Genomic DNA, 14,306 nt, shown 5'->3' on the forward strand with positions numbered 1-14,306 from the left:
TGAACTTAGTAACTTGGTGTTCCATTTCATTTCAGATTTAGAATTCACTACTTACTGTTAATTGTGTTACTGTTAAATTTTATTTTTATTGAGTCTGGCTTTGTAACCTTAGTTTCTTTCGTTCAAGTCCAGCTTTCTTATTTGTAAACAGGATAATACATTTACCTCTTCTTTGGAGCTTTTGTGAGAAGAGAGGGTATATTTATATGAGTAGGTATATACTCTTAACAATGGTGATAAGATTAGTTTCTCCTCATCCCCCATAATGGGACTTCACCACAGGAGAGACTCATTCGTAACACCTTGTTGCATCTCTAGATCTTTACCACTAATTGGAACTCAATTTGTTTGCTGATCTCATTTCTTCTTCCAGAAGACAGGGCATTGAATTTCACTTCGAGACTAAGACAGGAACTCAAGCAGAGTTCAGAAACATCTGGAATCCTTTGTAGTTTCTTCTTTTTCTAAACATTCAGTCCTACCTCAGGGCATATACAGGAGATTTTAGACAAAGGCATCTTTGAGGCATCCAGGGTTACAGCTGTCAGTTTTATACAGGATATCATTCAGTGATACCAGGCCATCTTTTAACAGCTTTCACATTCACCACCAACTCGTGCCCTGCCCCTTGGTCCCCAGCCCATGCATCACTGGTGAGAGTGCAGTAGTTCACACCCTGGGGAAGTCAGGGAAACAGCAGGCCCAGATGGCCCATACCTGGAGATTGTATCTGCACAATTCAACAGAAACTGCACCAAGCTTGTATAGATTTTTTTGCAACCTTTCTAAAAATGGAATTTGAAGTACATTTGTGACCAAACCTAAACTTGTACTTTCTTATATTGCTGTCACTTTTCCCCTTCTTTTCAAATCCCACCTCTACTCACCCTTCCCTTTCAACTTTATTTAGCTACCTCAATTCCCTCTGCCCTTTTCTTCATGCTCAGCTTCTATGTGGAAACAGAGAAGTCTCTTATTACCTCACCCTCTCAGAGATGTTTACACATGGGTATGGACAGATCAAATAAACAGGAACTTAGGTTAATTTAATAGAAAAAATAAAATATGGAATAACATTGATTTTGGCCAGTATCAATTACAACCATTCTACTATATTTTACAAAAAAACAACTGAACATTTTACACATGTACAGTATTTTTCAGTAAAAGTGGATTTGGATTTAACAATGGGTCACTAATTAAAAATAAGAAGACAAAAGAGAACAGAAGATAGGGCTTTTGTCTCTAGAAGGTTAGAGCATTTGTTAAGTTTCCAAACTTTGTTCTATCCATTACATATATCTCATTATGAATATATATATTTTATACATAATATATAACATTAACTTAAATTTTGAAAGCATTATGTTCTAGTTAATAATATTCTGTAGATAAACGAGGCAGTAACACACTAGTAGTTAAACCAGTATTTCCACAATGTGCGCCTGCATGGTCAGTGGGAAATAGAACACACTTTGGTGGACCCCAGTGAATTTGGCTCTCATAGCGATGGTTATTTGTTCAAGAACACAGACATCATTTTTCTCTTTCCTATCATAATAACTTTTGTGCCCCAAATACTATTGAATGGTTTAGTTATATGTATTCCTTTGCAGGCAAATCTGATTTTCCCATCTGCTTGACCTTGCTTAGGTTGTGCTTATATTTGTCCATTTAAAGACTGTGCCTTTATATATAAGATTAGATGCCATAACCAGGAATAACTTTCTTCAGGTCAGAAGGGCCTGCATTATTATGAAAAGAAAAACTGCTCAGCAAATCACTTAATTCCCTAGTCACTTATGAATCAACACATGACTCGGTATACTACAGTGCTAACTAGGAAGGTCATTAGATTATTTAGTTATTATTCACCTTGGGTTGGATGTTAAGTTTGATGTCTAGGAATGAATATTTTCAAGGTAGGTTTTTAACTGACTTGTTCCTTAGGTGGGGATCTTAGCATCCACTTCCCAGCTCCTTCCTAGGAGAATCTATATTGATATCATTCCTCTTCTCATCTGTGAGGCCAGTGACATCTTGTAAGTAAAAACAAAGTCTGTAAGATGGCTGGTCACTCCCAAAGCAAATGTCACCAATGGAGCTTTGATTTGAAAAATGAGGAAATTTGATATCAGTCTATCCTCTCCTAAAAAGAGAAACTCAGAAGTGGTAAAATGATCTATCAGGCTTCCAAATTTCTTACCACTGATCCAAAACAGTTTTCGCATAATTCAGTCTGCTAGATTCCAGGATGTGTTTAAAGTCATAGAAAACCAGTGAAGATATCTCCAAGAAAACAGAGGATCTCAATGACATTCAGTATACAGGTGTATCATAGCACAGTTATAGAGGGACAGAAGATAGGGAAAATAGCAGAACCAGGAGGGTACAATCATGCCGCCCATATTCAATTTCCAGTTTTATTTTCTGAAAGTGAGAAGATGAAAAAACTTTTAATAAGCACCATTGAAAAATGCTGCCCAGCCAACTTGGGCACGAGCTTAAATATTATTTAAATCAACTCTATTTCTTAAAAAATACAGGACCTTTTAGAAACTTTTGACTCCAGGAAGAAATTTTCTGCATGTCACATCCAAAATGCTTTCCACCACAACTAACGGAATTGATGGTGGCCTTTAGAAAAATGCTATGGGGGTAATGGCTAGATAGCACCAAGAAATTGTGCAGGGCCTACACAGTGAACACTTGGGATTTGGGGGAGCTGGATCAGTCTCAGCTGTTTGTAACTTTGCATGCCGTCCATCACCAATCAGACTGTGCAGTGCAATCCCACTTGACCAGCTGTGTGTAAATCACCCAGTCTACAATGGATAAGCCAGTAAGTAGCAGCAAGTCTATCTGATGAAACCAGTGGAACAGACTTATCAAGTGAGTACAATGCCAAAACCACATAATTCAATGAAGTAATTTATGTGTGGAAAGTATCAATGTTCAAATGCAAAAACAAAACAAAACAAAACAAAAACACACAAAGATAAATGACTCTGAGCACAACTCCGCAGGATGGTCTAACTGGCCTACTAGGTCCAGTTTCCTGCCGTTTCCACCAGTGATGGAATCCAGCATGAAAAATGACTAATGTAAGAGCTTTTTGTTTCATTTTGATCTATGGCTACTCTTGTGACTTTTTTGAAAGGTATTTTTAGGTGTCTCAAAGGGAAACAAGTAAACGCAAAAGGAAAAAAAAAATGGACCTTCAAAACCAGGGCAGGAAATCAAATCATTACTTTAACGTCAAATTTTGGCATCAAAATGCTTTGGTCATACAATACTGTCTCTGTGGTTCTGGCTGTTTAGCACTAAACACCCAGTTATAAAAGGTAGGCTTGTTGTAGGTTTATTATTATTTTTTCCATTTAAGTTCTGACAAAACAGTTCACCATCTCCCTGCACAGATTGAGAGAGAGAGAAAAAAAAAGAAAGCAAGAAAGAGAGAGGTGGCTTGCTTTTTTTTTCTTTTTCTTTTTTTCTTTTTAATAATAATATGGAGTAATCTATAAGTCTACAGGAACAAAGAAATCTAGGATGGAAGCTCAGCCTTGGAATGTACATGTTTTGCAGCAAAGTTGTTGGAGAACCTTCCGCTGGCACAGATTGTTCTTTTTCACTAGCATACAGAAGCCTCCTTCTGCCCAGGACTCTTCCGTTGCTTTTCCAGGAAGTCAGCGAGAGAGGAGGGGAGTTGAGGACGAGAGCAGCATGATGTACACACATGGAAGAAGGTTTTGATTGGCCAGAGAGGCAGATTGTGGGATTGGAAGAGATCATTCAGGAGCAGTCAACAAGGAGGAAATTTGGTCCACCCAAAGTGATTTCAGTCAACAGCATTGTTTTTCAAGGAGAGATAATTGCAGTCCAACGGTAAATGTGATTGGTATCCATTTGTGAAAGGAAAAAAGGATTAGAAAAAAAAGAATAAATTAGAAATCAATAATAACATAAGCAAGGAGCCTTATGTTTAGAATTACCTAGAACAGAGAGTAATAGTCATTTATATGATATTTCACGGACTCTAAGACACCAGATTTAAGATGCATCGCTGTTAATTACTAGCAAGACAAAAATGCTTCTCATTAAGTGAATGACACAATATTCACTAACCAATTTTATGCTTATTGGAAGTATTTGCTGAACTTATATAGCATGCTGTTTGGTTTCTGTGCAATAACTCTTCCTTTGAATTTTGAAAAACAGTTTAATTTTTCGGAGCAATTTTGAGCTGTAATTAAATTCAACATAAGAAGTAGTAACCATGTGCCTCACTTGATTAGACACATCTCTGTGACTATATTCAGTCAATGACAACTATATCACATCAACCTGCTGAGGCAAAAGCAGTTGTAAGCTGCCATGAATTATAAGATGCCTCTGATTTCAGAGATGGTAAAATGTAAAAGAGGTGTCTTAGAATCACTGAAATATGACAGTTGAAAAAGAATAAATAGCACATTTCTAAATGCAGTTGCCATGTGATTTGAAAAATGAAAAGCCCAATGAGCCATTAATACTGTTTTTCAGTCCCCCCCCACACACAAATTTAATGGTCTTTATAATTGTAACATATAATATCTGAGACACAAAATATATAACATAAGAAAGCATAATACTTTGACCATCCATGAGCCCAACCCCCTTCAGAATAAGAGTATTTCTGATTTTCTTGGATCTGTCATGTGCTTATTTTCCTTCATTTCCATAAGTAAACTCTAAAATTATGATCATCATTCCCTTTTTTATTTTCAATTACAGTTGACATACAGTATTATATTAGTTTCAGGTACACAACATAGTGATTAGACCTTTATATACTTTACAAAGTGATCACCCCAGTAAGTCTAGTGCCCACCTGACACATGCATAATTATTACAATATTATTGACTAAATCCCCTATGTTGTACCTTACATTTCTGTGACTATTTTTACTAGTATAGCTGCCAATTTGTACCAATAAATCCCTTTACCATTTTCACCCATCCCCAAAACCCTCCCAACTCGCAACTATCAATTTGTTTCCTGTAGCTACAAGTTTGTTTCTGTTTTGTTTGTTCCTTTGTTTTTTTTTTAGATTTCACATATAAATGAGATATGGTATTTGTCTTTCTCAGTCTGCCTTCTTTCACTTCATAATACCCTCTAGCTCCATTCATGTTGTTGCAAATGGCAAGATTTCATTCTTTTTTTTATGGCTAATATATTGCATACTAGTGTGTGTGTGTGTGTGTGTGTGTGTGTGTAGACCACATCTTTATCCATTTGTCTATCAGTAGATATCTAACTTGCTTCCTTATCTTAGCTGTTGTAAATGGTCCTGCAATTAACATAGAGGTGCAATTAACATAGAGGTGCATATATCTTTTTGAATTAGAACAGAGGTGGAATTGCTGGGTTCTATTTTTAACTTTTTGAGGAACCTCCAAAATCTTTTCCATAGTGCTTGCACCACTATACAATCCTACCAACAGTGCACGAGGGAGGGTTCCCTTTACTCCACGCATTCGCCAACACCTATTGTTTGTTCACTTATTGATGATAGTCATTTTGACAGGTGTGAGGTAATATCCATTGTGGTTTTTATTTGCATTTCCCTGATTAGTGATGTTGAGCATCTTTTCATATGTCTATTGGCCATCTGTAGGTCCTTTTTTGAGAAATGTCTATTCAGTCCTCTACCCATATTTTCCTCAGATTTTTTAAAAATGTTAACCCCTTATCAAATGTGTCATTGGCAAATTTATTCTACCAATCAGTAGATTGTTCGTTTTTTGATAGTTTCCTTCACTGTGCAAAACTTTAGTTTGGAGTAGTCCCATTTATCTTTTCTCTGGTTTCCTTTACCCGAGGAGATATGTTTAAAAAAAAAAAAAAGTTACTAAGAGCAGTATCAAAGACTTTGTTGTCTGTTTTCTTCTAGGAGTTTTATTGTTTGGGATCTTACATTTAAGTCTTTAATCCATATTGAGTTTATTCTTGTATAAGATGTAAGAAAGTGATCAAGAAAGTGATCCAGTTTCATTCTCTTGCATTTGTCTGCCCAGTTTTCCCAATATCATTTATTGAAGGGACTGTCTTCACCCCATTGTCTTGCTTCCTTTGTCATAGATTAATTAATCATATAGTTGTAGGTTTCTCTATTATGTTCCATTTCTCCGTGTGTCTGTTTTTATGCTGGTACTGTGATGTTTTAATTAATATACCCTTATGCTACCTGATATGAAACAATACTATAACTCCAACATTCTCAAGATTACTGTGGCTATTTGGGGTCTTTTGTAGTTCCATATAAATTTTAGGATTATTTTTTCCTGTGAAAAATGCCACCAGTGTTTTGATAAGGATTGCATTGAATCTGTAGATTGCAATTTCTTTCTTCAATGTGTTATTGCTTTATGAGGACAGGTCTTTTACTTCTTTGGTTAAATTATTCCTAAGCATTGTTATTCTTTCTGATGCAAGTATAAATGGGATTTTCTTAATTTTTCTTTCTGATAGTTATTGGAATATAAAAATGTAACTGATTTCTGAACATTAATTTGATATTGTGCTAGCTATAATTTTTTTAGGGTTCTATGTAGTGTTATGTCCTCTGCAAATAATGACAATTTTACTTCTTATCCAGTTTGGATACCTTTTCTTTCTTTATTTGCTGTGGCAATGACTTCCAATTAAAGTGGTGAAATTATGATGATGAATTAAAGTGGTGAAAGTGGACATTCTCATCTTATTCTTGATCTTTAAGAAGCAGCTTTCAGGTTTGTTATACTAGTATATGACCTTTATTATGTTAAGTACATATTCCCTCTATCCCCACTATGCTTTTTCAGAATCCAGTGATATAATTTTTATCCTTCATTTTGCTTATATGGTGTATCACATTAATATATTTGTAGATATTAAACCAATCTTGCATCCCAGGAATAAAAACCATTATAGTGTCTGATCTTTTCACTGTATTGCTGAATTTGGTTTATGTTTGGTTGAGAATTTTTGCATCTGTGTTTATCAGGGAAATTGGCCTATATTATTTTCCCCTTGTAATGTCTTTGTTTTTGGAATTAGGGCAATGACAGCCCTATAAAATGAGTATGGTAGTCTTTTCTCCTCTTCAAATTTTTTGAAGTAGTTTGAGAAGAATAGATATTAATTCTTTAAATACTTGGTAAAATTAGCCTGTGAAACTATCTGGTACAGAACTTTTGTTTGTTGCTGTGAGTTTTTTTCTTTTTTTTTTTTTTTAAAATATTATTACTGATGAATTTAATTAGTAGTAGTAATTGATCTGTTCCAATTTTATTGGTGTTAGAAGAGTTTATTTCTGGAAATTTATCCATTTCTTCAGCATATAATTGCTTGGAGTCTCTGCTTTCTGGACTTGTATGTCCATTTTCCTCAACAGGTTAGGGATGTTATCAATTCCTTACTCTATCCCTTTTTCTTTTGGTATCCCATATGATGCACATGTTGGTAGGCTTGATGTCCCAGAGGCCCCTTAACTACTGTCATTTTTAAAAAGCCGCTTTTTCTTTCTGCTTTTCTGATTGGGTGTTTTATGCTACTTTGTCTTCCAAGTTACTAATTTGATCCTCTGCTTCATCTAATCGGTTGATTCCCTCTGATATATTCTTCGTTTCAGAAAGGTTCTTTTTGTGGTTACAATTTCTTTGTGTGAGTTCTTCCTAAATTCATCCCTAAGTTCATCGAGCATCCTTTTAACTAGTGTTTTGTACTCTGTTTCTGGTATATTGCTTCCATTTCATTTAGTTATTTTTCTAAAGTTATGTCGTTTCGCATTTGGGAATGTTTGTTTCCTCAGTTTGGTTGCCTCCATGTGTTTATTTCTACTTATTATGTAGATCTGCTACTTCCGCTAGTCCTGGCAGGATGGTCCTGTGAGGCAGTCTCCTGCTTACCTGAGCCTGGTTCCCTTTGTTTAGGTTTTGTGAATAGTTGAGCCTTGATTGCTATTGGCACATCAGTGGGTGGGATTGGCCCTCAGGCTGAATGTCTGAGTATTGGTCATGACTACACTGACAAATGGATGTGCAGGGACTGATCCCATGGAGAGGGAACTGCTTTAGTGGGCTCTGGTGCCCACCTTTTCTGCCCTTTGGAAATGTCTTTGGAGGAGCTAGTTGGGTGTTGCTCTAGTGTGAACTGAAGCTGGCCACTGGTTATATTGGTTCTGGGGCCTCTTGGGTGAGGCTTTGGTATATAGACCAACTTCAGTCACCTGCCTATGCCTGGGGCCACCTGGTAGGAACTACAAAGTGATTTGCAGGTGGTTACTGCCTGTGCTGGGCTGAGAGGTGCTTGGAACCAAGGCTGGCTGCCATTGTTGCTGAGTTTAGGGCTGCTTAGCAAGAGGAGAGGGCAAGTCGTGGCTAGCTGCTGCTGCTTTGTGATTTTTGGACCTTTGAAAATTTTTAGAAAAGTCTGCAGTGCAATCCAGGCAGACTGCTTTTTGTAGAACCCCACTTGTTGAATGGGGTTCCATGGAATCACCTGGGTAGGGCAATCTGATATCTAGGTTAACACATTAAGTGCCCAGTCAGAGGTCATTGACACTATACTTTCTGTTCAGGAGACAAAAACAAGCTGGGCACTTAATGTGTTAATGGAGAGTTCAAATTTGGTGCCCACCTGAGCTTAAGTTGGGGGGTTGGTCATGCTCTACCGCATCTGCCAGCACTTCCATCCCTGGATAGAGCTGCCACTGCAGTGGAGCTCAACGCAAGTGTTTGTGAGCTACTAAGTTTGTGCTTAGGCCCTTTGAGATTTGTGGCACCTATGTTTCTAGCAGCTCGTTGTCTGTCTTGGATACAATCCCTACTGGTTTTCACAGCCAGATGTTATGGGGACTTGTCTCCTGGCACTAGTGCCTTGGGACTCCTCACTCCTCAGGGTGGACCTCTGAAGCCAAGATATACATCCTGATTTATAGTAGCCATGCTGAGTGTGGGACCTGCCTGTTCTGTCTCTGTCCCTCCTCCAGTCTCGATGTGGCTTCTTCTTTATATACTTGGTTACAGCAATTCAGTTTAGCTAATCTCCAAGTGGTTCTCAATGATGGTTGTTCTATAATTTAGTTGCAATTTTGATGTGGTTGTGGGTGGAGGCAAACAGTGTTTTTCTACTCTGCCATCTTACTACTTTCTTTGACCTGAAAATGGACTCTATTGTTCCTTTTCCACTACTTCCCACAATCCTGACACACCACTTTACCAAAGGGCTACTTGGCATAACTTATCTCATGCTTATCATGGTTTATGAAAGTAGTTAAAGCATCACAAACCTTGAAGTGACTGGTACCAAGTGCTATGGGTGAAAATTTCAAGCCACAGTAGATGTCCTGGGTCAATCACTTAAAAAAATTTTTTTCCTCTGTTTTCAAGTTAAAAACTTATGAAAATTTAGGTGATATTCAGATATAAGGGTACCCTCTCTTAAGAGCACTTGCTGGTAATTAAAAAGTGATACGTAGTCCTGGGGATGCCATCCCCCAATCCTCTCACCTCAGAGTTGTGTGGTGAAAATCACTCTGGTAAAAAAACTTGGACACAGAGCCTGAGTGGGTCTGGCCTGACTCTGCCAGACCCGTCATGCATCAGAAAAACTATGAAAATGTAAAGTCACCTATGATGCTCCACGGAAATGAGACCATAAGTGATGTTCTGTCAGTGCCATTGCGTGCCCAGTTCTTTGTGAAGTCTTTTTGAGATTCCTAATAGTTGTGGAATAACCATACAAGGTCAGCAGTATATCCTCATTTTTACAGATGAGAGAATTAAGGCCCATAGAAATTCACAACCTGCCCAAGGTATGGATCCCAAATACGAAAAACAGCATTCTCACTCCTGAGGCCTCAGCACTATTCTGCCCCTTGTCAATTTCTAAAAGAAAGCTATTCAAAGGAAGACAGAATCAACCCATGGGAATTATCTTGCCAGGTAAGACTGTTCCAAATGCATACTTGTTTTATTTCTCTATTTCCATAATAATACAAAGATGCTTAAAACAATAATGGTTGAAAATAATTTCTGCATCATTGATAGGCATACATTTTATGGACCCCCTTGATGTGAATTAAGAACTAGAGTTCACAAAATATTGGAGTTTAAATAATTTAAAGTTATTAATTTTATAGTTAGGGAAACTGAGGCAACTTGGCATTTGCTAAGCTCTCAAGCAACCCAGAAACTTCTAAAAATATTCATGGTCAAAACCAAATGAATGAATGCCAGTGCTCTATCAGGCACGACCTGTCTAAGACCAATTCATTCTGAATCTTTGGGGAAGTTATGGGGTCCTGGAATTTTGGTTGAAAACCACTGGTGCAAAGAAAGAAAAATGGACCAAAATTACCTGGTTCTGTCATTAATTTTTATACTTAGGCTTAATGAACAATTCAGATAGCATTTGATTGTTATTTACTAGTACATATCAAAGTTATAAACAATCCAAATAACTGAGTGGCAATACACTGTGGCATCTCCACATGAATTTATGCTGTTATTAAAAATGACATCTCATAAAACATAGGATTATATTAATGTCTAATGCTTAATGCAAAAAGTAGGGTACAAAATTCCATGTATATGTGGCAAAAGATGGGAAAGAAATACATGAAAACTAACTGGAAAGGCTACATATTGTATGACTTCAACTATATGATGTTTTGAAAATGGCAACCTAATAGAAGAATAAAAAAAATTAGTGATGGCTCAGTAGATAGTCAGCCTGTGGACCAAAGGGTCTTGGGTTTGATTCCAGTCAAGGGCAATGCACCTTGGTTGTAGGCTTCTCCCCGGGCCTTGGTCAGGGTGCATGCGGAGGCAACCAATTGATGTGTTTCTCTCACATCAATGTTTCTGTCTGTCTTTCCCCTCTCTTTCCCTCTCTAATCAATGGAAAAATATCATCAGGTGTGAATTAGAAACCAACAACAAAATATTAGTGGTTTCCAGGGGCAAGAGAAAAAGGAAGGATAATAGGTGGAGTATAGATTTTTAGGGCAGTGAAACTGTCCTGAATGATACTAACTGGTAGCTAAACATCAATATACATTTGTCCAAATCCATAGAACATAAAATGCCAAGAGTGAACCCTAATGTAAACTTTGGGTGATAATGTCAGTGTAGGTTCATTAGCTGTAACAGATGCACCACTCTGGTGTGGGAGGCTGTGCTTGTGCCTGAGGTTCAGGGGACATATGGGAACTCTCTATACTTTCTGCTCAATGTTGCTGTGTACCTAAAACTCTAAAGTTTTAAAAAGTAACATTTATTACTTAGAAAAAATTAACTGATGATTCTTAGCCAGTGGGACTATAGGTAAATTATTTCTTCTTGCAATTAAAAATATCCCCCAAACCAGCTGAAGGCATAAGTTTAAAATGAGTGAATGCCAACACCCTATCAGGCCCGGCCTGTCTAATGCATGCCTGAGGGTTTCTTTAAGGAAATATATTGTTAGGCCTTAAAGTAGAAAGATCACACTTTTTTTCCCGAAGATGAAAATGAGCAATTGTACTCACCGTCTTTGCAGATGGCTCCCATCTGACACATTCCTAAGTCTAGGAGATACCCACTGGGGCAGCTTGTACAGTTCTTGAACCCTGGACCATTGCATGTCAAACAGCTGGTGTCACATCTATAGGGCAAATGTAGAATTTATCATCCTTTCACACATCAGACACAGAAAAAGATGTGTTTGCTACTATCCACCTCTTATTGCCTTAAACTTTCATCTCTCTTTGAAGATGACACAAAAATCTTAAAATAATTACTAGGCTTGGCAACATTAAAGGAACCTAGCAGGTAGACAGTGTGATTTTAAAAGTTTTAAAGCACGCCTGAGGCAATTATTTATATATACAAAGATAAACTGGCTTAAAGCTGCAGGGTAGTTTCCATAGGTAAATGTTTGGAACATAATTTTTATTATTTCTAAGTTTCATGTATGAAGGCATGTCAAATAAGGAAGCTGGTAACCAAATGCCAGGGCTTGAGGGGTAGATCCACTTACTTTTTGCAGGATTTGTACCCATTCTCCGAAGCGTGGTCAAAGTAATAGCTGATGCTACAGCTCTGCACACACCTGCCATCCTCCATGAAGTAGCCCTCTGTGCAGTTAATGCACCCGTCAGCACCCGCCCCTTCAAAGCAAGACAAACACAAGGAACAGAAAACCTTAGAAGCAGTTGCATGATGGGCTGCTTCTCCCACAGTTTGTGAAAATGCCATTAACATAATTTTAAGAGTTATAATTTAATACTTGTGCCTTTTCTCACAGTATGTGGAAAAAGCACACAACACTCTCATTTTCCAAAAGCATCAAATCTTTGGAAAGAGAAGATATCACTGGGGCATTCAGGTTTCTCATGAGCATACATGCATGATTATGATTGGAAGAGATGTGTTCAGAGTAACAGCCAGAGAAGTATATATCAAGAGGGTTTGCATGAGTGATAGTTAAAATCAGCTAAACCAAAGCCAAACCAGAACAGAGGAATAAACACAAGGACGGGGGGAGAAGGTACCAGCACAGGTGGCACAGAAGCGGTGGCAGGGCTGACAGTCCTGGCCGTTGAAGTACTGTCCGTCCTCACAGGCGATGGAACACCGGGATCCCTGCAGGCTAAGGACAGAGACTGCTGTGATCAAGGCAATGACGTAATGACTCCCCATTCCATATGTAACAAGTAGTTCCCCCCAGATACCTGTGGATTTGGCAAAGCTTCAAAGCAGTGGACTAGCCCTTGTACCTTGTATTTCCCCCCTCTCTATGCCACAGTGCCTCTGTGTGCCTCACTATAATGACGTCTGTATCATGTACAGTGGTGCCTCGCATAACGAACGCCTCGCACAGCGAGCTTTGGGCAGATTTTTCATGAAACCATCGGCCAAAAAGCAGAAAATGGATGAAGATGTGCAAGATTCGGTAGACTCTACTTAGTCTGTCTTAAAATTAAAAAAATGTGTGTTTTTTTTTTAAAAAAATTATGTTTTTAGATGTATCTAAATAAAAATATGTCATCTTAGCATATTTTTTTTAATGTCATCTTAGCATATTTTATGCTACAGAACGAATTATTTTTTTTAACATGTATTGTTATGGGAAAACGCGTTTCACATAACGAACTTTTTGCATAACAAGCTTGCTCCTGGAACGAATTAAGTTCGTTGTGTGAGGCACCACTGTACATGTGCTGCTGGCTTTGGGAACAGTCCTCTGAGCTGTTAGACTGGCTGACACATCTTACAACTCAGAGGTTTTAAAGAGTATTTTACGGACAAAACAATCGCATTACCTAATAATATGCCTAACTATTTCCTGATATCCAGACCTACATAATATATTTAAAAGTTGTTTCCTAATTATAATGCAGTAGGAACACACAGTAAATGAATTATAATGGAATTAGAGGGCACAACCATTCCTGCCTAAACTCCCAGGAGTAGATTTTTTTTTATTTAAGTGTTTCTGATTTTAGTTCTCATTGGTTCCCACAACAGAATTTTAATACATTTTGCCTCTATTTCTTGATTTAAACTCTAATGAATAATTTAGCTCAATTACCTACCTATACTGCTGCTTCCCCAGACACCTAAACTTTTCTTAGTTATGTTACTATTTAGTATATATATATATATATATATATATATATATATATATATAATCTGTTCCACACTTTGTCTACCTTGCACACAGTGTCAAATAAGGAATCTATATTTTTTTCACTCTCCTAAATTCTATGGTCAAGCTATGGTCTTTCTCCTATTCTACAGATGGATTCTGAACATTCAAAATAAATAGAATTTTCACTATCTAATCCACAGATATTGCTCATTTAGTAACTAAAGTGTAACTGGAACCAGGGAGATGTAATCCTATGTCACAAAATAGAGGATACTAAAGAAGGGTATCTAAGCAACAGGGACAAATAGGTTCTCTTTTCTTAAACTCTTCACACATTGCTCCATTTCACATCTTATTTGACTTTGCTATATGTATATGTATTATACTAATTTTACAAAGTAAAACTTATTTCCATAAACGAATCTGGAAAAAACAAAGTAGATGAAAAAGAATCCCAAACAGTCCTGTTAACGTTTTAATCTATTCCCTTCCGTATTTTATGCAGAGATATTTTCCCATGTTTGTTCTTAGCCACTCTGTAAAAATGTACAGGTCTTGAGCAAAATGGTCAATGCAGAAGCCCCTAAGGAAAATACTGAGAGCCTCAACGAGAGCAGCAAACTGAAAGTGTTCTCCGTTCAGATAC

General features: G+C 37.4%; 1 protein-coding gene and 1 long non-coding RNA gene across 2 annotated transcripts in view; one reads left to right on the forward strand and one right to left on the reverse strand.

Moving 5' to 3' along the window:
* The window catches only part of LOC311630441, a 119,943-nt gene that overhangs the window by 103,880 nt on the left and 1,757 nt on the right, over positions 1 to 14,306 (forward strand). The window contains exon 3 of the long non-coding RNA XR_014796380.1: positions 9,798 to 9,969. This is a non-coding gene — a long non-coding RNA (uncharacterized lncRNA). The remainder of the gene's footprint in view (positions 1 to 9,797; positions 9,970 to 14,306) is intronic.
* The window catches only part of LOC311630430 (proprotein convertase subtilisin/kexin type 5), a 274,874-nt gene continuing 261,582 nt past the window's right edge, over positions 1,015 to 14,306 (reverse strand). The window contains exons 18-21 of the mRNA XM_084899423.1: positions 12,561 to 12,658; positions 12,047 to 12,176; positions 11,556 to 11,671; positions 1,015 to 3,673 (exon numbers count right to left, since the gene is read on the reverse strand). Coding sequence (XP_084755549.1) covers positions 3,558 to 3,673; positions 11,556 to 11,671; positions 12,047 to 12,176; positions 12,561 to 12,658 — 460 coding nt within the window. The 3' untranslated portion in view covers positions 1,015 to 3,557. The remainder of the gene's footprint in view (positions 3,674 to 11,555; positions 11,672 to 12,046; positions 12,177 to 12,560; positions 12,659 to 14,306) is intronic.

Source organism: Pipistrellus hanaki (genome assembly GCF_964339955.1).
Source record: "Pipistrellus hanaki genome assembly, chromosome: 11".
NCBI classification, from domain to species: domain Eukaryota; kingdom Metazoa; phylum Chordata; class Mammalia; order Chiroptera; family Vespertilionidae; genus Pipistrellus; species Pipistrellus hanaki.